The sequence below is a fragment of the Anticarsia gemmatalis genome, chromosome 29 (genome assembly GCF_050436995.1).
Source record: "Anticarsia gemmatalis isolate Benzon Research Colony breed Stoneville strain chromosome 29, ilAntGemm2 primary, whole genome shotgun sequence".
Classification (NCBI taxonomy): domain Eukaryota; kingdom Metazoa; phylum Arthropoda; class Insecta; order Lepidoptera; family Erebidae; genus Anticarsia; species Anticarsia gemmatalis.
The window spans coordinates 5,099,956-5,124,307 of NC_134773.1; the positions used below are offsets into that span (position 1 = coordinate 5,099,956).

At 35.8% G+C, this 24,352-nt stretch overlaps 3 protein-coding genes across 4 annotated transcripts in view; 2 read left to right on the forward strand and 1 right to left on the reverse strand.

Annotated features, from left to right (window-relative positions):
- LOC142985332 (uncharacterized) overlaps positions 1–24,352 on the reverse strand; it is a 98,765-nt gene that overhangs the window by 59,825 nt on the left and 14,588 nt on the right. Inside the window, exon 6 of one of the 2 annotated variants that reach the window (XM_076133442.1) lies at positions 18,137–18,242. The exons of the other annotated variant lie outside the window; for it this stretch is intronic. Coding sequence (XP_075989557.1) covers positions 18,213–18,242 — 30 coding nt within the window. The 3' untranslated portion in view covers positions 18,137–18,212. Of the gene's footprint in view, positions 1–18,136; positions 18,243–24,352 lie in introns of those variants that run through there. 2 annotated transcript variants of the gene reach the window in all.
- On the forward strand, positions 2,334–4,667 carry LOC142984970 (uncharacterized). The gene is made up of 4 exons (XM_076132877.1): positions 2,334–2,492; positions 3,005–3,092; positions 3,737–3,901; positions 4,453–4,667. The coding sequence occupies exons 1-4, from the start codon at positions 2,334–2,336 to the stop codon at positions 4,665–4,667; spliced, it is 627 nt and encodes a 208-aa protein (XP_075988992.1).
- CCAP (Crustacean cardioactive peptide) lies at positions 21,647–23,864 on the forward strand. The gene is made up of 4 exons (XM_076133164.1): positions 21,647–21,758; positions 22,042–22,123; positions 22,469–22,536; positions 23,024–23,864. Exons 1-4 carry the CDS (start codon positions 21,687–21,689, stop codon positions 23,177–23,179), a joined length of 378 nt encoding a protein of 125 aa, XP_075989279.1. The 5' UTR covers positions 21,647–21,686; the 3' UTR covers positions 23,180–23,864.

The following is a 24,352-nucleotide window of genomic DNA, read 5'->3' on the forward strand; positions in this document are numbered from 1 at the left end:
CGATCTATCCGTATTTCGGAAAACACGTTAAAATTGTGGGTCTTCCAACTATGTTGGAGTCAGCTTCCAGTTTCACCGGATGCAGCTGAATACCAGTATTGTACATGCAGCGACTGTCTATCGGACCTCCACAACACAGTTACCTGGGTTATAACACTAACTGAAGACTGCTTGTCAGTCTTTCAAGCTTCTGACTACTGGGAATGACTGTCAAAGAACTTGGAAAATGACAGCCAGGACCCACAATTTATCGCATCTTCCATAACACGGAGGGTCACCCATTCGCAGAACAACCTCTCTAAGCGAAGTTTGACCTCAGGGATTGATCCGCGCGGCTGTAAACTAAGCCACGAGCTCCTCGGCTACTGCACGTACTATTTAATGTCTAAACCACAAACACGTTATAAATAAATAAAAATAAATTTAACCCATTTATGTCCCACTGCTGGGCAAGGGTCTCCTCCCGGAATGAGGGAGGGGTTAGGCCTTGAGTCCACCACGTTGACCAAGTGCGGGTTGGGGACTTTGCATGCCCTCAATAAATGTATTAAACAAATTTTTAGGCATGCAAGGTTTCCTCACGATTTTTTCCTTCACCGTTGTAACAAGTGATAATTATTTCTAATACACACATAACTTCGAAAAGTCATTGGTGTGTTGCCTCGAGTTCGAACCTTTTATGTGGGGCTCTCCCGCCAGAAGGGCGGGCATACCCACTAAACCGCCACGTGTATCCTCACGGCCGCTTGTGGCGGCGTGCGGCGGGATAAGCCTCGAGTTCGAACCTGCGACCACTCGAGTAGGAGGTGTCAACTAATACCACTCGGCTATCACTGCCCTTTGCCCACGACAAACACATTAGACCTCATAAAATCAAATTAACTAGGTACTATAGACGTATATTTCTATCAATAAATCTGTCATTTTCAACTGTCAAACTGATAGATGTTATATTAGTTATTTTGATATTTTTCGTATTATTAAGAGCTTTAGTCCAACGGTATTCTAAAGATGTACCGGAGGAGGACCAGAGGCAATGAAATAATACAATTATATTAAAATATTCAGTAAGTATCTCACGAAAACAAATCTTTGAAAATAGCCAAGTATGTAGTTGCAAGTTTAAATCTAAAAAGTAATGAAATTGTTAGACAATGCATGTTTGGCGCAATGGTTAACGTGGTCACCTCGCCGCAATCCATAGCGCCGCGTGTGGCAGGTTCGAATCCCACCTGAGAAAAATATTTTGATGTGATGATTGTGATGAGCACGAGTCACAACTCACACACGGTCATTTAATTCCAAACTAAGCAGAGCTTGTACTATGGTAACCAAATAACTGATAAACATACTTATATACTTGTAAATACATATTTATATAGATGCATCTACAAGCTCAGAACAGATACTCGTGCTCATCACACACAAATATTAGTCCCGGGTGTGATTGGAACCACACGCGGCGCTACGGTTATTGCGGCGAGGTGACCACTACAACCACACAGACAAACGTGCAGTTATAACTAGTGATTATTATTGGGGTTTAACCCTGTGTAGTTGATAGACGATCACCCCAACTTTTGCGCTATAAAGGCTTTAGGTGTCTACAAATAAATCTGAATTTTACAGAGTTATAAAAATGAGAAATATCATAGCAGAGACGTTCTACAAAATGTTTAGAAAACCTGATTAAATATACGACTTACAAGAATTTTTTAACCAAGGTAAATAATAAAATACTTTTGTACCCGTTACTGTCCCACTGCTGGGCAAAGGTTTCTCACTCCTCTCACTCACTAGGTACTTCTTCCGGAATGAGGAAGAGCCTCGAGTCCACCAAGCACCAAATTCCGTTTAGGGGCATCCCTTCAAGAACTGTGTTAAACAACTGTCAGACATGTCATTGCTCACGATGTTTTCCTTCATCGTTATATCTGCCTTTGTGGCCCGGTTGTGGTAGTATATGCGACTGTTGCAGAGAGGTCACGGATTCGAAACCTATGTAGAGCCAAAAAGATTTTAAATACAGAGTTTTTCTGTTAGAATTTCTCGGAGACTGCCCTGAGTTAAGAAGTTTTGTAGACTTCCGTGCCTCGGAGAGCACGATCAAAACCGTTATCTCTCACTGGTCGTGTCAATTATCCATCACACCGGTCTATGAGAATGAAGGAATACAGACTGTATCTGTGTATTGTACACAACACACTATAAACTAACTACAACACAGTTGACTGGTTTTAATAAAACTGGCCGTTGTAGTCGAATATCGCCCGGTCGAATATTTAATAGTTTTTCTAACAGATCAACAATAATTGAGTTTAACACCCATCACAATGAACTACTATGAGATAAAGAAGCTGGACGAAGAGTCTCTGGAGCGTATGAAGGAGGCCACAGGACCCGTGGACGAGTGCATCTGCTCCCTCCTCGCAGGACAGTCTGAGAGCCGCCGGGGGACTATGAGAAACTCTATCAAAAGGGCTATATCTAAGGTCAGTCATCTGACCTTTCTTCTAACTATTAGGTCGGAGAAAAAGTCTTCTCGCATTATAGTATGTATGAACTTGTAATAAAATCTTTTCTCTACACAAAAAAGCTCGTTATTTGGGTACCTCACGAGCTCACTGAAAGAAACCTAATGAACCGTGTACTTATTTGTGATTCTGGAAGCCAAAGAGAGTTAATTACAAGTTCATACATACTATAATGCGAAATGACTTTTTCTCCGACCTAATATGTTGGAGTTGGCTTCCAGTCTCACCGGATGCAGCTGAATACCAGTATTGTACATGCAGCGACTGTCTATCGGACCTCCACAACACAGTTACCTGGGTTATAACACGATACTAAGTAACACTGCTTGTCAGACTTTCAAGCATTTACTGTTAACGACTGTCAAAGATCTTTGAAAATGACCAACAATTTAACGTGCCTTCCGAAACACGGAGGAACTCGATATGTTTAAGATGGTAACCCATCTATATAACTATTTATTTGTTTAAAGGTGAAACATGGGAGAAAGCCTAAAGGTGTTTACAGGACCGAGAAGGGGCAGTCAGTGGTCGTGCCAATTAGTTTCAAGGGCGACAAAGGTTTGTGTTTTCATATATTATACTTACTAAACTTACTAATAACTTAGCTGTATTCGTTTTCCTTTATTGACGTTTGTCTATATAGCCGTAGCGCCGCGTGTGGTGGGTTCGAATCCCACCCGGGACAAATCTTTGTGTGATGAGAATGAGTATTTGTTCTGAGCCTGGATGTTAATGTATCTATATAAGTATGTATTTAGAAGTATATAAGTATGTTTATCAGTTGTTTGTTTACCATAGTAGAAGCTCTGCTTAGTTTGGAATCGAATGACCGTGTGTGAGTTGTCCAATCATATTTATTTATTTGTTTATTTATAGATTATACTTACTAATAAATAACTTAGCTATGTTCATTTTCTTTAATTGACGTTTAAGTAGTCTTTATCTAGCTCCTCGCGTGATCAATTATTGTATCAACCACATTGCAAATCTTTTGTATGTATGTATGGACGTTTGTTACTCTTTCACGCAAATACTACTGAACCGATTACGATGAAATTTGGTATGTAGGTAAGGTAGCTGAATGCCCAAAATAACACATAGGCTACTTTTTATCCCGGAGTCCGATCAGAATTTACAAGGGAAGGGTTTCCACGCGGACGAAGTTTCAGACTCTAGTAGAATATATATAATTTATTTCCCAGGTTCTTTAAAAGCTACAAAAGAGGTGATAAAGCGCAAGGGCACGTGCGGCAAGTGTGGCTGTGATAAGAACGACTTCACATTGAAACACTCGTACGCTAACATACGCATCACGACGCCTGACATCACCACGTTATGTCCTTGCCCGTCCAACGATTGTATGCCTGGTAAAAGTTCAATCATCTCTTAAATTCGACTACGGTGTTTGAAACCAGTCAACTGTGTTGTAATTTGTTTATAGTGTCATCATCAGTCTAGTCTTTCTTCCAACTATGTTGGAGTCAGCTTCCAGTCTCACCGGATGCAGCTGAATACCAGTATTGTACATGCAGCGACTGTCTATCGGACCTCCACAACACAGTTACCTGGGTTATAACACGATACTAAGTAAGACTGGTTATCAAACTTTCAAGCTTCTGACTACTGTTAACGACTGTCAAAGATCTTCGAAAATGACAGCCGTAAAGAGTAATTAACCTAACCTAACAAGCTTTTACACACACACTCATATAAACGGATATAAAATCACGCCCTTCCGATGGTGGTGGGCACTTAGGCAGAAACCAAAGAACACTACTTGTTTCGATCCTTACAAACTTTCCTTGCTTCATTCACATACATACATGTTGTCATACAGGACCGCCGGTTACGAACACCCGACCTTATTTAAAACATCGCCTATCTGCACAATATTAATAACATTCATAAACCTTTCCAGAAAAGTCCAAACTGCTGAACAACATAAAAGTGACAGTCGAAAGAGTGGCCCACGATCACATAGACTTGCATCTCCTGAAACCTTCAGACCCTGATAGTGAGGATTCAGAAACCAGCCTCCACAAACAGAAGAGAACTGAAAACGTTTTAGAACCAGAAATGTCTGATAAAATGTCTCTTTCTAGTCTTATAAACGCACAGTATGAAAGTGAATAAGAAATCTTTGAAAGACATTTTTGGTAATTGAAAGGTCGTGAATAGAAAATTTGAGATTGTTTTTTTGAAAATGAGAAATTGAAATTGTAATATTTGTAATAATTGTTAGTTTACATATTACATACGTATAAATACGCCTTTTTCTCGTAAGGGTAGGCAGAAACTAAAGAATTGAGAGCTGGTTTTTAATTGAGAATCTAAATTAAATTGCATTTTGTAACTGCAAATCTCAAGTTTCAAAAATTGTTTATCAAAAATCAAAATATTAACTTTTCAATTCCAAAAATATAACATTTTCCAAATTCAACTTGGAATTGAAATATACATAAAAGAATTGACAATTTAAATTCTTTTTCAATACAGAAACAAGAGAACGTCACTTGGTACGATCCTTACAAACTTCCCTTGCTATCACATACATACATGTTGTCATACAAGACCGCTGGTTTTCAGTAGCACATTTAACTAATAGTCAATATTATTTTCTTCAAAATTACGCCCAGCAGATTAACACCGGAGCAAAGATTGACATCATTTTTTTTCTTCTTGTTTTTTATATTGTCTCATTGTTATTTCGTGTCGCAACACCCTGCTATAATCATGCGAGCTACTATAACGACTACAATACTTCATTATGGGTTATTAATATTCTATATATTAACTATACAGAAATTGTATGAAGAATAACTTTAAAAATATTTAGTCGTTAAAGCTAGCAGATCGATAGTTATATTACCCTCTTCCAACTATGTTGTAGTCAGCTTCCAGTCTCCCCGGATGCAGCTGAATACCAGTATTGTACATGCAGCGACTGTCTATCGGACCTCCACAACACAGTTACCTGGGTTATAACACGATACTAAGTAACACTGCGCGTCACACTTTCAAGCTTCTACTGTTAACGATTGTCAAAGATCTTTGAAAGTAACAGCTGGGACCCACAATGAAATTTAACGTGCCTTTCACTACACGAAAATACTTTGTATGTACAATATTGCCACCCAATCAATGAGCAATCTCGGCAAACGTAGCTTAACTTAAAATAAAAATTAGCAATCCGTCGGTCACCACTTAGTGTGTTAATATCTCTTGTTGCTACATTCATACAAACATACAAAATTAAATAATTTGGGAAGTAATTAGATTCTACGGGAAATAACGCAATCATGCATATTACCTTTTTATAGCATTTAATACAATAAAATAAATGACCAATATTTGTAAAACAACTGTATAAACTAAATATATTATTTACTACTATAATTTTTTAGTTTTATTTACCTCTACATACTCTATTTAAACTGCTTAAGGATAAATAATAAAAAAACAGCCTATTTTTGTTTTTGGACCATCGACTTTATAATAGACAACAACACAAGCTTTTGCCCGCGACTTCGTCCGGATGGTTGGTGACTTTCATACAAACTTACATTCCCTATTTTATCTCCTTGGGGCTACCCCCATTTATATTATTATATACCCCAATTTATCAAAATACTTTCTTAGCGGATGTCTACGTCATAACATCTACCTGCATGTCAAATGTCAGCTCGATCCGTCCAGTGGTTTGTGCTGTGCGTTGATAGATCACTATGTCAGTCAGTCACCTTTGAGTTATTTAGATTATTATTCTTTTAGTCAAGATTTTACAAGCGACGTTTCATGAAAATATGTTCAGCGGTACATTTACATTAATTCCATGGTTAAGTATCAAATAGGATATAACTGCACGTTTGGCGCAGTGATTAAAGTGGTCACCTCGCCGCAATAACCGTAGCACCCGGCACAAATCTATGTGTGATGAGCACGAGTATTTGTTCTGAGCCTGGTTGTGAATTATCTATATAAGTATGTATTTACAAGTATATAAGTATGTTTATTAGTTATTTGATTACAGTACAAGCTCTGCTTAGTTTGGAATCAAATGACCGTGTGTAAGTTGTCCAATGATATTTATTTATAATATACATATGTATATCTGAAAATTAACCATGAGTTAAAAATTTGGTGTGGAGATCATACAAAACCCACCCATGCTATAAGCCGAACATTTCCGAACATTCCCGAAGTTACACGAGTCTTTAGTGCTAGTTCTCTACGAAGGCTTTCACGCCAATCGGCAATCGTTTGTTAATCGTATCAGCAGAGTGCTCCGATCAATTTATTTAGTATAATGTTAATGCAATTTACTTGTATACCATTAAATATAACCATGTCATTATGGCCGATTGTACTTAGATGAAAGATGGGCTATGTATTTTTAACTTCAGATATGTTATAGATGAAGAGTAAATAGAGATATTAAATACAATCTTATTACCCCCGGTTTCAGCGGTACATTTAGCGGTAGTTTATCTATTCAATAGCGTTTAAAATCATATAAAAAAAGCTATTGAATCAATAAACTACCGCTAAATGTACCTCAGAGACCGGGGGTACCTAAATACTTTTTAAAGACTATCTTTTCGGTGTTGAAATTCAAACCCTTTGGGAGGGAATTTCCAAAAATCCTCTCTTAGTACTCCTCTACTCTTACTAAGGAATGTTCATAGCAAATGTCAAGTTTGTACGCTCAGTAGTTTCCACTGTGCGTTGTACATCAGTCACTTAGTAACCGAAGAGTTTTATATTCATTCATTGTTTAAAGTCGAAGCGCTCATAGTCATAACCAGTTGCGCTCACCGGTCGGTTAACTATCAATGTGTTATCAAAGTTAAATTTAACATGAAAATATTGAAGGGTCAGGTGACTAATTGAGCTACATTTTGTATTTTTAATAATCACCCACTTTAATTAAAATAGGGAATTCAATGCAAGCCGCGTGGGTCAACTAGTTTCATAATAAAATCATTTAAAATTTTTCATTATGATGTCGATAGCATTCACCGCAAAAACTTATTTCCATTCTTTTATTTTGCTTGAACGGAAAATCGATCTCGGGACTTAAATGTTTGCGAAACGCCGTCTTACTAATTATGAGTAGTTGGGAGTTTGAATCCTGTTTGCAGTATGCTTTTATACAAGTTTCTGCCCGCAGTTTCGTCCATGTTTTCCCGGGGTATAAAGTATCCTATGTGATAATCTAGATTATAAACTGTCTGTGTACCAAAGATCATTTCAATTTTTTTCAATAGTAGCGATTAAAAAGAGTGTCCAGGAGTTTGTTGGCAGCTCTTCTCATTGGCGCTACCTTTAGAACTGGCGGTAAATTCGCTCTCTGTATCATTGACTATCATAAGTGTCAGCATTTGACCTAAATTAATAAATGATTTGATTTTCATTTAGTATAGTCCTTAATTTTAGAGAAAATAATAAATTATATAGAACCTACTAATGCCCGGTTTCTGAAGTACATTTAGCGGTAGTTATGCATTAAATACTAATTGAATAGATAAACTACCGTTAAATGTACCTCAGAATCCGGGGGCTAAAGATGGATATTGATACGGATAGGCTATCTTAAACTTATCTTTAATCCGTGAAACTTTAGTTTTATCAAGAAACCCACGTTAAGAAGAAATCTGTATAAAATACAACAAAACAAAACCATTATTTATAGATTCATGAGAATTGAAATGAAATAAAATATTGAAATCTTTGTAAAACTTTCAAAAGTATCCCGTTTCTAACGTTTGTAGGGCCTCCACGGGCGTTCTTGTTATTTCATATAAAATAGAATTAAAATTAAATAGACATTATACAGAAAGCAATGGTATATAACTCCCTCCTACGCAAGTGGTCGAGGGTTCGAATACGGGGCAACAAACTTATGACGAAAGTTATGTGTGTATTAGAAATAATGATCACTTGTTACAACGGTGAAGGAAAACATCGTGATGCAACCTTGCATGCCTGAGAGTTTAACACAGTTCTTGAAGGTATGCAAAGTCCCCAACCCGCCATTAGCCGGCGTGGTGGACTCAAAGTCACTCTCCCTAATTCTGGAGCCTTGCCCAGCAGTGGGACAGTAATGGGATAAAAAAAACTTTTTTGTTGTTTTTTCTTTTAAAAGTCAATGTCAATATATTTCATCAGAACCTCATAAATCAATAATAAATAATGAATAGACAATAACGTGTCAAAACGAAATACATAAGAAATAATATTACTTATTACATACCTCATTTAACAATTTTGTATACCCAATCTATGACGACAAATAGAATTTACCGACATGATTGAATGACAATATTTTACGGTACAATAGGGTAGTTGACTATCAGTCAAATCAGATACTCTTTATGAAATGTCAAAAACATATTTTAGTATAGATATAGTAGTAATAGCTTAGTGGTATAAGTTGGTACCTCCCACACAAGTGGTTGATGGTTCAAACCCGAGGCAACAACGACTTTTCAAAGTTATGTGTGTATTAGAAATAATTATCACTTGTTACAACGGTGAAGGAAAATTCATGCCTGAGAGTTCTTTAGAACAGTTCTTGAAGGTATGCATAGACCCCAACCCGCACTTGGCCAGCGTGGTGGACTCAAGGTCGTTTACCCAACAGTGGGATATTAATGAGCGAAATTTGAACAAAGATAAGTTTTTCAGGAATTTGTTAAATTTAAGCAATAATTAAACATTTATTCATTAGTTTCCGAGATTGATAGCTTGAAATTGAAATAGATTGTAAGTGACAAAACACTGTATAACTAATCATAGCTTACACCGCGTTTTTAAGTAAGATAGATCCATCTCATTTTTATTCCACATTCAGTTTAGAAACCATGAACATGTTTGTTCAAAGTTTAAACAGTAGTTAGTTTTTAACTGTTCTGTTTTCAAACGAACTTTTCTAAATTAGTTCAACAACATGGCTGATTGCTGATTAAAAACTTTGAAAAATAAAAGAAAAATTGCAGTTTTAATTTGACTAGTGTTTTGGTAGACTACAGACTTATACTTATGAGGTACCTACATTTAGCGGTAGTTTATCTATTCAATAGCGTTTAAACTCATATAAACATGACGGTTCACCGCGCATTGGTGAATGAGAATATAATAAATGCGAAAGTTGCCTGTCAGTCTGATTGTCACACAAATATTTGCCCTGAGTTGGATTCAAAACCGCGAGATGCGTTGCGCTTATTTGATTGTGGCAAGGTGACCACGTTAACCACTGAGGCAAATGAGTGTTTAGGAAGACATTAAATTGTGGACGGGTCTCGGCTGACATTTTCAAAGATCTTTCACAGTAGTCAGAAGCTTAAAGGCCGACAAGCAGTGTTACTTAGTATCGTGTTATAACCCAGGTAACTGTGTTGTGGAGGTCCGATAGACAGTCGCTGCATGTACAATACTGGTATTCAGCTGCATCCAGTGAGACTGGAAGCCGACTCCAACATAGTTGGAAGAAAGGCTAGACTGATAGATTATAATTACCAATTCTGTGTATTTTCAAAATAAAGTAGGTATGTGTATGAAACAGGTCACCGTCAGCTGTATAAGCCGAGTCACTGATGTTATACATTCTGTATGTTGTATACCTCCGTACCGCGAACCTTGTATACAAGACTCTCTACTAAGTTGTGAGACTTTAACTTTTAGCAATTAAAGTACATTATGCAAATAAATATACATAGACTAACCCCCCCATTTCTGAGGTACATTTAGCGGTAGTTTATCTGTTCAATAGCGTTAAAACTCATATAATAAAAACGCTATTGTATAGATAAACTACCGATAAACGTAACTCAGTAAGCCAAATATCGTTTAGAAATACATTACGATGATTCTATTTACGGCAGTCATTATTATTTTATGCTCACCCATCGTACTCCCGACCTCGGGCCGTTCAATTGGCGTATGCGTCAGAGTATTATGATTATATTATTATTATTAATATTACAAGAGGCTGTAACGCCTCGCTAGAGGGAAGTGGGCACAAACAGCGGGCGGTCTGGAAGGAACAGGAGAGGGGTAGAGTCTAACGTTTGAATAAAAATTAACTTGAATATCAGGTCGGGGAAAAAGTCTTTTCGCATTATAGTATGTATGAACTAGTAATAAAATCTCTTTGGCTTCAAGAATCACAAATGAGTACACGGTTCATTAGGTTTCTTTCAGTGAGCTCGTGAGGTACCCAAATATCGAGCTTTTTTGTGTAGAGAAAAGATTTTATTACAAGTTCATACATACGATAATGCAAAAAAACTTTTTCCCCGACCTAATATGTATGTATTTGTACCGAAAACTAAAATAAATAAGAATTCAAGCTTTTACATATCACAAGAATAGAATTGGTTTTGTGTTATTAAACCTCTTCAAAAAACCTAACTAAATATTTTAACTCTAAACGTCGTCTCCACAGCCGCCCATATTCCCGCCCGCCCTAACACAGAACGGTATAAAAGCTGAGCTCCTCTCTGCCCTGCATCATTCGTCTACCGCCCAGGTGAGTGCAACTTACTTACTAACATTGTTTGTCGTATGGTTAGTGGCCAACCTAGTGTCAAAGTTGTTCAAGCCGCCCGAGAGGCCTTTGACATGGCTTACTAACTAACATGCTATATAGCATACTATATTTTAGTAACATGCTATTTTTAAAATAACATTTTTATTATTTCGTTTTGTAGAAGAAAATAGGGTATTTAAAAACAACAAAATACAGTCGAAATGGGGACCTTCTCCGTTTTTGAAGTCGGTTTAAAATAGATTTTGTCAATTATTTCATTATGGTACTGGACTATAAGTCAAATTAGCTACTCTTTATGAAAGACAACCTTTGTAGCTATATAACGTCATTATATAGTATTTTTGTTCATCATTGAATTAGAGGAAAATAAGTGATTAATATATTGTTTCTGTGGTCATTTTTAAATTGAGCGACAGGAAAGAAAGTTTTAAACATAGCTGAAAAAAAGGACGTACAATTTAATATAGAAAAGCATTTATATATTTTGCGAACTCATTCTGTACGATACTAATACGGCTATACACTAATAAATAAAATGATTAATTAAGTTTTGTACAAATTAACTAAAATATGATGTTAGAAATAATGATCACTTGTTACAACGGTGAAGGAAAACATCGTGAGGAAACCTTGCATGCCTAAAATTTGTTTAATACATTTATTGAGTGCATGCAAAGTCCCCAACCCGCACTTGGCCAGCGTGGTGGACTCAAGGCCTGACCTCTCCCTCATTACGGGAGAAGACTCTTGCCCAGCAGTGGGACATTAATGGGATAAATTTATTTTATTTATAACTAACATGATATTGAAGTTGTCTATAATATTTTATCGTCTAAAACGCACTGTGTATATGAAAAAGTCAGTTTTAGTTTATTTCCTTTTTAAACCAATAGCTTAGTTTAAAAGAGCTTCATTTGAACTCAAGTCACGAACGAGTTTTTCATTTAAGGAAATAAATTGTTTCAACGGTGAAGGAAACGTTAGGAAATTCTTTAGCTTCATAATAATATAGTTTATTTTAAAATAAATATAGTAATTATATTTTTATATCCAAAAGTTTGGGCAAGGGTATATGTAATACACCCACGTTTCGCCATTAACAATGTTAGTTCCATGTAGTAGGGGGCGAGTTTATTGCCATATACCGTGCACGTTACCAAACTCTGAACTACGATTGATAAATATTCTAACATAAATTTTAGACCAAAATAGTACTTGGAACCGACCAGGAAATCGAACCCGAAACCTTTGCGCGGTAGTCGCGTAAACTACCGCGCTACAGAGACAGTTAAAAAAATTGTAAAAAGTATCCTATGTACGTAAACTATATGTAAGACTTAAACATATATTCGGTTCGGCATTAATCGGTCTTTCTAATATTTTTGCGATCCACAAATAATTGTTTTGTGTCTGGATGTACCTACTTTAATTGTGTCCGTAGTTCGTATGTTTGTCAAAGTCCCGACACAAGAGCAATTCTTAGTGCGGGAGTTACCTTTTCTAAAAGAAATAAGTTATATAAAATAAAAGTCAGTTTTCTTGTTCGATAAATATTGCCTAACCGAATACGACTGCAAGTGAGAGTTCATTAAAATACATTCAGTGTCCTTTGCGTAGGTAAATGCTTAAACCACTCGGAAAAATATAAATGGTTGTTATTAAATAAATCGAGAGCTAAAAGGATTTATTCATTAGCTTGATTGTTATTTTATTATTAAGATATTATTGTACCAGTACCGCATTGAGCGTGGTGGACTCAAGGCCTGACCCCTCCCTCATTACGGGAGGAGACTCTTGCCCAGCAGTGCGGCATTAGTAACTTAGTTATTTAGTATATTTTTGTATGAATTTGAATAAAGCGAAATTCAACTAGTTTGTAAATAATAGTAGCTAGTACTTGGGCACTTACCTCTATAGAGAAAAACCGGCCAAATGGGAGTGAGACTCGCGCACGAAATTTTCCTTACCAGGTTTTAGTATGGAACAGAAAAACATAAATATAGGTACTTTTATCAATAACATACTATTAAAATGTCAACTGTCTAACTATCACGGTTCATGAGATACAGCCTGGAGACAGACAGACAGCAAAGACTTAGTAATGGGTCCCGTTTTACCCTTCAGGAGCGAAAATCTAAAAAGACATAACATTTGTGTTTATAGATAAAATTAGGATCGGTTCGACTTACGTGAAAAAATGTGCTTTAAACGAATATTTTAAAGATCTTGAGTAAACAAATATTTTAAAGATCTTTAGTAGTTAAATGTAGGTTTCGTAATTGGCTACTTGTTACTCAAATCATAAGCATGTTATAGAACTAATTTTATACAAAATTCTTGCTTTTTTATCTAATTTGAATACTAGTAATAATTGCTACACGTTTTTAAGAAATCATAAGTTTAGTTTAATAATTTTTTTATCAAAAAATAGAGGTTTTTTAAATCTGCTGCCTTAACTCTATCAAACTTTCTTAGTTCCTCTCACCGTGTGGTAAACGCTCAGTATGTTAACGCGTACATTACATAGATGTACGTGCAGTGATATTTGAGCTGAGCGTCTCCGTGCTTCGAGCACGTTACAAGTCTAACTTGTTAACATAACATGAGTTCAGACAAACACTTCAACTACTTTGACACTAGACCACTAAATCCTACTAATACGTGGGCCACTACTTATATTTTGAGCCTAACTATGAAAAACGGTAAACGTGTGAGTGAAAACTACTTTATCGTGTTCTCGGGTATTCTTATGCATGATCTAGATAGATTTTTATCCGATCGAAATATTTTTTTAATATTTTTTTTTCTTTCCCGAAGACCCCTCAAAAACAGGGTGTTTAAAAGCATAACCTGTTTCTTGAGGCGATGAAAAATCAATGTTCACGGTATTTATTTTTGATGTTTTTGATCTAAATAAAGTCATTTGATGTCAAACTGTAACGGCATTACGAGAAACTCATTAATTAGTTTTTTTCTTGCACATAATAGCCGGCTGTTTAGCGAGATGCGTTACGGCCGACAGTGTTTTTATTGAGCTCGACCTGTAGGATTTTGTGATTTTTCCATATTTTAAACCAGTCTTTAGGTAAATTTTTGGTTGTAAATCAATAAGAATTAACCATTCTGCATTTTTCTAAAGGCACTTTTCACCGTAACAAAGTTTTTATAAAAAATCAAGGACCCATTTGTTACGAAGTGCTTCAAGCGCGAATATTTTTTTCTGGATTTGGTTCATCTTTAAGCTTCCATAAAGTCGAGTGGTGTTTATTTTTGGGCTCATGCGCATTATATCCTAGATCCCTGTTTTATCACAATTTGATACAAGTATTTTGGAGCCAAACGATGGACTTTTCAAGCATTTGTTTGCACTAATCGGCGCGAGGACATTATCGAATTGTTGTAAAAAAAAAATTGGTTCATTTAGAAAAAATCTTGTAATCGGAAATGTTGTTCCCTAATATTTTATATCTAAGAGTGGAAATAATGTTTAGGATTGTGTCATTCTTTTCTTGTATCAGGAAACTAAAATGCATAATAAATTTTCGCACAGCATCAATTTTTCCGGAGACAACTGGTGACCTTGGACGACCTTCAGGAATTTCATTGGTGATGGAAAAATAATCATAATAGAACTCTATTTATTGGCGTTTTAAATTTTCAAAGGATCAGACTTTATCACCAAAATAATAAATAAGTCAATATAGACACGACTGTTTCTATAAGTCACGTCGAAAGTCGTAAAAAATATTTGCACGAAAATGTTAACATCCTAATGCCATTTTCCCGCACACTTACAATTTTCGATAGACGATATTGAAAATATTTTCAGCACAGATTTCAAAACTTTCTTAGGAATGTAGTAGTCAAAAAGATTAAACTTTACGATGAAAACGCCAAATGGGGTCTAAAACAATCAGATTCGTCAAGGCTCAAAATATAAATAGTGACCTAAGTATTATAAATGCGAAAGTTTGTGAGTATGTATGGATGTTTGTTACTCTTTCAAGCAAATACTACTCAACCAATTACGACGAAATTTGGTATGTAGGTAGCTGAAGATCCAGAGTAACACATAGGGTATCTTTTTTATCCCGGAGTTTCCGAGGGATCGGGATTTACACGGGAAAGGTGTCTACGCAGACGAAGTAGCGGGCGGCCTCTAGTATACGATAAATATATTCGAACGACATATTCCACGTACCGATTCTAAGGGTACTTTAAAACGCTGCATTTGTATTTGTATGTATGTATGTATGTTTGTAAGATATTGGAAACACAAGAAGTGCTTGCGCTCTTGCTATTTTCAATTTCAGTTGACAAATATTTATGTAAAATTTTCTCTTCTTTCGTGAAAAATATTTTGTTGCTTGAAATATAGATTCTGTCGTACAGTTTCAATCACATTGAGAGTGATTGCTCAGCTCTTGTAGGTCGTAGCGTGATGATAGACAGCTTACAGTATGTGGTCGCAACCTGCGCCGAAACGTTAGACATTTTAAGGTAAAATGCGTGTTCGCGTTAATTCCCGTATTATATTATACCTTAAACCGTATCTATTATACATTAAACATGCAACGCGAGAGTTTAAAAGTTAAGCTTACAGTATTTGTAATAGATGTGGCTTTTGTATACAACAATAATTTATCAAATCTGACTGATAGTTCCAAAGATAACCAAGTTCAAATAAACTAAAACAGTCGTAGAGGTGGTACTTAACATTTCATCATCATCAGTCTAGTCTTTCTTCCAACTATGTTGTAGTCAGCTCCCAGTCTCACCGGATGCAGCTGAATACCAGTATTGTACATGCAGCGACTGTCTATCGGACCTCCACAACACAGTTACCTGGGTTATAACACGATACTAAGTAACACTGTGCGTCAGACTTTCAAGCTTCTGACTACTGTCAAAGATCTTTGAAAATGACAGCCGAGTACAATTTAACGTGCATAGTTCGGTGTGTATAATATGGTCACCCATTCTCGGCGTAGACCTGAGAGATCGATCCGCGCGTCTGTTACTTAGCTCTTATATATTACTATGTACATTGTACATACATTATATCATGTAAAAATGATAAATTATCATGTAGTCTTTTGAAAGGATTTACATTTGTATAAAATTGTTTCATTATAATGCTCCATTACATATTATGTAGGTACTGTGTGTGTGTGTGTGTCAGACTAGACAGCAAATATATAAATGTGTGGCACTGATTTCGAAAGATTCCATTTATAAAAGAAAGAAAAAAAAAAAAAAAAAAAAAAAAAAAAAAAAAAAAAAAAAAAAAAAAAAAAAAAAAAAAAAAGACTAGCTGTCCCGCGCAACTTCGCTTGCGTCATATAAGCGAAAATGGGTCAAAATTTTCCCCGTTTTTGTAACATTTTTTACCAGTACTCTGCTCCTATTGGTCGTGGCGTCATGATATATAGCCTATAGCCTTCCTCGATAAATGGGCTATCTAACACTGAAAGATTTTTTCAAATCGAACCAGTAGTTCTTGAGATTAGCGCGATCAAACAAACAAACAAACTCTTCAGCTTTATAATGTTAAGTATAGATACAATAATTGGGTATTTAAAGATTTTTATTTTCGCGTCATCCATACATATTATCATGCTTGTTATACCCATAAGTAAAGGCAGAGGTGCATGAAATATACCATGCTTCGCCATTAACAATGTTAGTCCCATACTATAACGGGTGGCGCCTTTTTTCCATAGGGGTAAGCAGAGACCAAAGAACGTCACTTGATACGATCCTTACAAACTTCCCATTAAAATAATAATTTTTTCATCTTAATTATTCACAAACAACATCTTCCTCTGTAAAATATTCCTCGCAAATGCTGAACATTATGAATTGTCAACAGAAACGCTGGCTGAATGAAATTATACTGAAAAATTAAAAGTACACGCAACCTTAGATTGAAAAATAATAGTTGCTCGAAGGAAACTTTTATTATAACTGTTCTCCGCGGTTTTACTTGTTTTATTAACCGACGTTGGAAAGGAGGGAATTTCAAATCGCCTGTAATTTTTCCGTATGAAAAGGCTAGGGTAAAACGGGACCTTATTACTAAGACTTCACTGTCTGTCTGTCAGCAGGCTGTATCTCATGAACCGTGATAGTTAGACAGTCGATATTTACACAGATTATGTATTTCTGTTGCCGCTATAACAACAAATACTAAAAATCAGAATATAATATATATGTAATGAGTTAAATTTATAAAAGCCTAGTGGTATAAGCCTGGGAAGTTTTAAAACTATTCATTACAGACTTTTTAAAGTGTATTTTTATAATGATCACGTTGTTATAACGATGAAGGAAACATCGTGAGCAATGACATGTCTGACAGTTGTTTAATACAGCTCTTGAAGGATTCACCCCCGGTTTCTGAGTACATTTAGCGGTAGTTTATCTATTCAATAACGTTTTTTATATGAGTTTCAACGCTATTGAATAGATAAACTACCGCTAAATGGTCCGTGTCAGAGGGTCAGTCGCGACTATAGTCGCTATTTCAGTCGCTTAGTGACTGTATATGAATGACAAAATAAACAATACAATTGTGATAATGAACCCTCGAAATAATACAACTAGGCGCGGCTTTTATTGCATAATAAAAATAATGATATTACTTGTTGCTCACATAATATAATTTAGTTTCGCGGTTTCGTCTGCATTTGAAACAGCTTGTTTTCTACAGTACTGTGTTCCTTCTTCTTATCGTATGGTTAGTGGTCATCCTAGTGTCAAAGTTGTTCAAGCCTAGCCTTTGACGTGGCTTAACGACTGTTATCTTAATTGACAACAACCGGGACCGACTTTTTACGTGCCCTCCGTGACACGGAGACGCATAGTTCAAATAACACTATGCGGTCACCCATCTATGGAATGACGGCGCCAAGGTTCGTTTAACTCACAGATCATTTATCGACCGATGAGCGCAGCTTAGTATTGTTCTAAAAATGTAGCTGTATTAAGCAAGATCTTTGACAGTCGTTAACAGTAGTCAGAAGCTTGAAAGTCTGACAAGCAGTGTTACTTAGTATCGTGTTATAACGCAGGTAACTGTGTTGTGGAGGTCCGATAGACAGTCACTGCATGTACAATACTGGTATTCAGCTGCATCCGGTGAGACTGGAAGCTGACTACAACATAGTTGGAAGAAAGACTAGACTGATGACCAAACAGGTCACCGTCAGCTGCATAAGCCGAGTCACTGATGTTATACATTCTGTATGTTGTATACCTCCGTACCGCGAACCTTGTGTACAAGACTCTCTACTAAGTTGTTACACTGCATCGAGTAGCGAGAAATGAGTTTGACATTTGAAAATATGCATTTGCGAAAATATAGTATTTTCTGAATAAGTACCGATCAGTTTTTCATACATTTGTAGATTGTTATTTAGTTGTCTTATATGTAGCTGACATTTTAAATCTCTAACTTGCGTGGGAGGTTTTTCAATGTTTATATTCTCGTTTTTTTACATAAATATGCGTACATTAATCACGTCTTCCCATAGGGGTAGGTAGAGATCAGAGAACGTCACTTGGCACGATCCTTACAAACTTCCCTTGCTATCACATACATACATGTTGTCATACAGCACCGTCGGTTACGAACACCTGACCTTTTTACAAGACATCACCAATATGATCTGTGTATATCTTTCTAGAGTGTCCAGCTACTATTTACGTTCACACTGTACATTTTTATTCTTCTCGTAGCAGGCAGACTTTTGTCTTACTAATAAATGTTGTGTACCTAAGCTCTGATAAGTTGTACAGTGTTTTGTCTTAACTCATATTAGGTCGGAGAAAAAGTCTTTTCGCATTATAGTACGTGTGAACTTGTAATAAAATCTCTTTGGGTTCAAGAATCACAAATGAGTACACGGTTCATTAGGTTTCTTTCAATGAGCTCGTGAGGTACCCAAATATCGAGCTTTTTTGTGTAGAGAAAAGATTTAATTTTACAAGTTCATTACATACTACCTATAATGCGAAAAGACTTTCCCCGACCTAATATACAGTTTCAAAATTGGTTGTTAGTGACAAAACACTGTATAACTAATTATAGCTTACACCACGTTTATTAGTAAGATAGTTACTACAACTAAATAATTAACTAAACGACTTTTACAGCGAAACAATAGTTAATTCCAACAAAATGTCTACCTACATGTTTTCTAACCTAAAAATACTCGGAAAATGTAGTCCAACTCAAATAAAACTAGTTGTAACAAGTTAAATATTTAATTTCTTTCTTAATTGTCGCGAAGCATGTTAAAGTTAACTAGATAATTGATTTTCGCTCCAACTTTACAAGTTGTAGGCCGGCGGCCATTTTGTGTACTTACAAACTTTTTTCAACTTGTTTTTTTTGTTTTCAACTTTGTTGACATAATTACGACCTTTTTTCTTGTGTCTATACAAAAGTATTTTATACTATACTTGCTTATAGCCAGTTGCGCTCACTGGTCGGTAAACAATCTTTGCGTTAAGCAAACCTTGGCGCGGTCATTCCATAGATGCCCTTATAAACTCTTATTTGAACTCATCGTCTCTGTGCTACGGAGGGTACGTAAAATGTCGGTCCCGGCTGTTGTCAATTAAGATAACAGTCGTTAAGCCACGTCAAAAGCCTTTCGGCTTGAACAACTTTGACACTAGGTTGACCACTAACACGTAATATACGATAAGAAGAAGACTAGATACCTTCTTAATTTCGTCCGACCAATATTAGTTTCTTTTCCGGACGCCAAAGGCGCTTCTTCAATATTAAAATATATAAATATTATTGGACAACTCACACACGGTCATTTCATTCCAAACTAAGTAGAGCTTGTACTATGATAACCAAATAACTAATAAACATACTTATATACTTATATAGATACATTAACATCCAGGCTCAGAACAAATACTCGTGCTCATCACACAAAGATTTGTCCCGGGTAGGATTCGAAAATTCGCATTCATTTTCGCAAATTTTCGTTCTAGACCTACTGAAACATGCATTAGCTATAAAAAAGTAATATGATTTCTTCAATTCCATTTCCAGAACAAATACATTTAAAACGTAAACATTTAGACATCCTAGTTCACTTTTAAAACCTAGATTCTTAGCGTGCAACACCACAGGACGCCTGCACAACGCCGCGGGACGTAATAAGTGTTAAATCTATAACATTCCCTTTATGATGCAATAAGGCTTTTAGATTTCTACACTTTATAAGTTAACTAGCTGACCCGCGCAACTACGCTTGCGTCACCTAAGAGAATGAGTCAAAATTTTCCCCGTTTTTGTAACATTTTTCATTGCTACGCCGCTCCTAATGACCGTAGCGTGATGTTATATAGCCTATAGCCTTCCTCGATAAATAGGCTATCTAACACTGAAATAATTTTTCAAATCGGACCAGTAGTTCCCGAGATTAGCGCGTTCAAACAAACAAACAAACAAACTCTTCAGCTTTATAATATTAGTATAGATATAAGAAATAATTATCACTTGTTCTAACGGTGAAGGAAAACTTCGTGATGAAACCTTGTATGATTTGAGAACCTTTTATGAATATAAGTTTAATATATGTATGTATTTTCGTTAACCCAGTCAACTACCCAATCATTAATTTTGGATATTACGAAAATATTACAATGACATCTGTATGAAACAGGTCACCGTCAGCTGTATAAGTCGAGTCACTGATGTTATACATTCTGTATGTTGTATACCTCCGTACCGCGAACCTTGTATACAAGACTCTCTACTGAGTTGTTGGACTATAGTCTTTCTATGTGGTGTTTTTTGTGGCTTTTCTCGATCCAGGGAAATCGAACCTGGGATCGTGATCAGCAGTCGTTACCACTACTGCCCAGACCACAAAGACAGTTCTCTATATAATAATAGGTATCTAGTATGATTGTCATTTTTATACATTCCCGCTTGCCGAGTGCAACGTTTTTTTCAGGCTTTGAAATGTAATTTTCATTTTAATTAACATAGACACTCGTGTTATTCTTACTGCAAAGTTTTGTTAAGACACCTTCTTGAATGTTTAACCTTATTTTCATACCTTAAAAATACTTTGGTATACCTCGAGCCATTTTTTTATTATAGTTAGTGGTGCACCTAGTGTCAAAGTAGTTGAAGTGTTTGTCTGAACTCATGTTATGTTAACAAGTTAGACTTGTAACGTGCTCGAAGCACGGAGACGCTCAGCTCAAATATCACTTAGCGGTCTATCTATGGAAATGACTGCTTCAATCATCGCTTAATTAAACGATAGTTTACGTTTTGACTTTGTAATTACTTCAATATAGTCTAAATTACTCAGTATTCTACATTTTATTTACCAATACAAATAAATGAAATGAAATCTTTTGTATCGAACTGTAAAGGAAAACATCGTGATTCGTTCTTCAAGGAATGCAAAGACCTCTCACTTGGACTTAGTCCAAAACCTCCTTAATTTTGGGAGGGATACCCTTGCCCAGCAGTGGAACATTTTATAACATGAATAATTAATGTATTTTTGTTTGTCAACAGGTCGTCCATCTTGGATTAGCTGTCAAATTTTCCCGCCATGTCAGTGTCACGCGTTTCGTTGTTCCTCGTGATCGCTCTTTTGTACATGCAATGCTGTTATACAGCCACCGTAAGTACCTAATTAAAATAAAATGTTGCTCGTGCAGTTATTGCATCTGATTACAAACTAAGCAGAGCTTGTATTGTAACCAAATAACTGATAAACATATACCTACTTGGAAATATATACTTATATAGATACGTTAACAAGCTCAGAACAGATACTCGTGCTCATCACACAAATATTAGTCTCGGGTGTGATTGGAACCACACGCGGCGCTACGGTTATTGCGGCGAGGTGACCACGTTAACCACTGCGACAAACGCGCAATTTACACTATTTTACGTTTCAGATCCCAAGAAACTTCGACCCTCGGCTATCAGACGAGATGGTCCTCACTCCTAAGAAGAGGCCGTTCTGCAACGCTTTCACCGGTACGTTAAAAATGTATTTTATTATAGGTGGTTTAAGTTGGCACCTTGTAACTGGTCAAGGGTTTGAACCCGAGGCAACACACCTATGACTTTTCCAAGTTATGTGTGTATTGAAAATAATGATCACTTGTTACAACGGCGAAGGAAAACATCGTGATACAACCTTGCATGCCTGAGAGTTCTTTAGAACAGTTCTCGAAGGTATGCAAAATCCTAACCCGCACTTAGCCAGCGTGGTGTTTCCTCCCTCATTACGGAAGAGCCCTTGCCTTTCGGCTTCAATTCTTCTCTTTAGCAGTTGACAATAATTTAAAATTGCTTATGAACAATCTTTTATTGTTTCAGGTTGCGGCCGCAAAAGGTCTCAGGGTGCGCCCGGAATGCCTTCACAGGATTTGATGAGGCAGAAACAGGTAAAAAGCCAAAATGTAATACCTTAAACCTTTAAATACTTCATTTTGATTGAAATCGTTTCTTGTGAATCATCACTTTGCTTCATAGTAAAGCAAAGCTCTCCCCGCGTCTATCCCTATGTCTGTATGTATGTATGCTAAGTCCTTTAAAGCTACATAACGGATTTTTATGCGTTCTTAATAGATAAATTAAAAGTAACTTTTTGAAAGTATTTTCAGAAGTTTTTGAGTTTATCTCATCATGTTGGCCGAGTCTGTTTAAGCTTTATAAAGATTAATTTTCAGCCGAGGTTATTTAGGTACTGAAAAATGTTGTCGTATTAGGACCAAGTCTTCAACTGTAGCTTTTTTGCTAGCTGTTAATTTCATTAGAATAGGTTCAGTAGTTAAGCTTTTAAAGACTAACAACCAAATTTTCACATTTGAAACTTTAGTACCTACGGATTTGTAAACATGTACAAAATAGATTTTCTTTTTAATTTTCCAGTATGTTGATGACGAAACCCTCGGCTCAATTCTGGACTCCGAAACGGCCATTGAAGAGCTCTCCCGCCAAATTCTTTCCGAAGCAAAACTCTGGGAAGCCATCCAAGAGGCGAGCGCAGAAATAGCTAGAAGGAAACAAAAAGACATCTCATATTAAATCTATAACGACATGACACCGTAGCGTTTCGTAACCGTATGAAATATCTATATAATACGGTGTATTTCGTATACAATACATACTCTTTATACATAGGCTGTTTTTGGTAGTCGAGTATAATCTGTGCTGTTTTTTTCCCGCCAAATTTTATGTCAGTTTGACAGTTCTTTAATGAGTTTTGGTCCTGGCATTTTTAAGTTTGTATGAAATATTTATTTATTTTAAAAGAACATAACTAAATATAATTCAGAAACTGACAGATTTAATATAATTTATTGTTGATCGTTAAGATTTGAAGATCTGTACCAAGTAATGACGATATATTTTAACCCGATATCTACATTTTTCTGATTATGTACATTTAACATCAATATTTCTATACTTTATAAGATATTTTATAAACATTTTGACGAAAGTTACAAATCTATTTGACATTTTGCTGGGTCCAAAATTTTTTTTCCTTTTTTTTCTAGACCCGCTCAAGTTCTTATTATTGCCATAAAATGGGTTTGATTGTTATTAATATTTATCTTCCTAAAAAAATTGTTTTCTATAAATCTTTGCTTAATTCCTTCTTTAGACATAAATAAGTTGTTGTGTTTTTATTTATTATAGTTATAAGTAATTGTTTTAATAACTAGGAGGTGACATAGTAATAGTATTGTTAGATTTTGACGCAAATAAATTTGTGGACATTTAAATGTCCGATTTGAAAAATATTGGTTTTCTTTAATTTCCTTACATCACCAGTCACCACTACTATCGATCTTTTTATATTATTATATATATTATATATTCTATATATAATATTACTATCCATTCATAATATCCCTGCTTTGAAGTTTAAACTAATCCGCCAATGCCCCCGACCTGTGGCCTTAACACAGTTACCGGTGCTTTGCGCGCGCTAAAAACTAAATTTAAAAAGTTAAAGTTAACCTTACGCAAAAAAAGACGCTTTTAATGGATTTTGTTTTAGTTTTTAGTTTAATTAAATAGTAATACTTACTGTTCTGTGTTATAAAGAAATTTTAATAATTAAATAAGTGTTAACCAGTAATAATTACTATATTGTGTAATAAAGACATTTCATTTAGTGTTTACCTACTGTGGTAATGACGCCATAGTGTTATTGATGATTTGTCATTAGGTAGTGAGTGTTTGTGTTGTTTT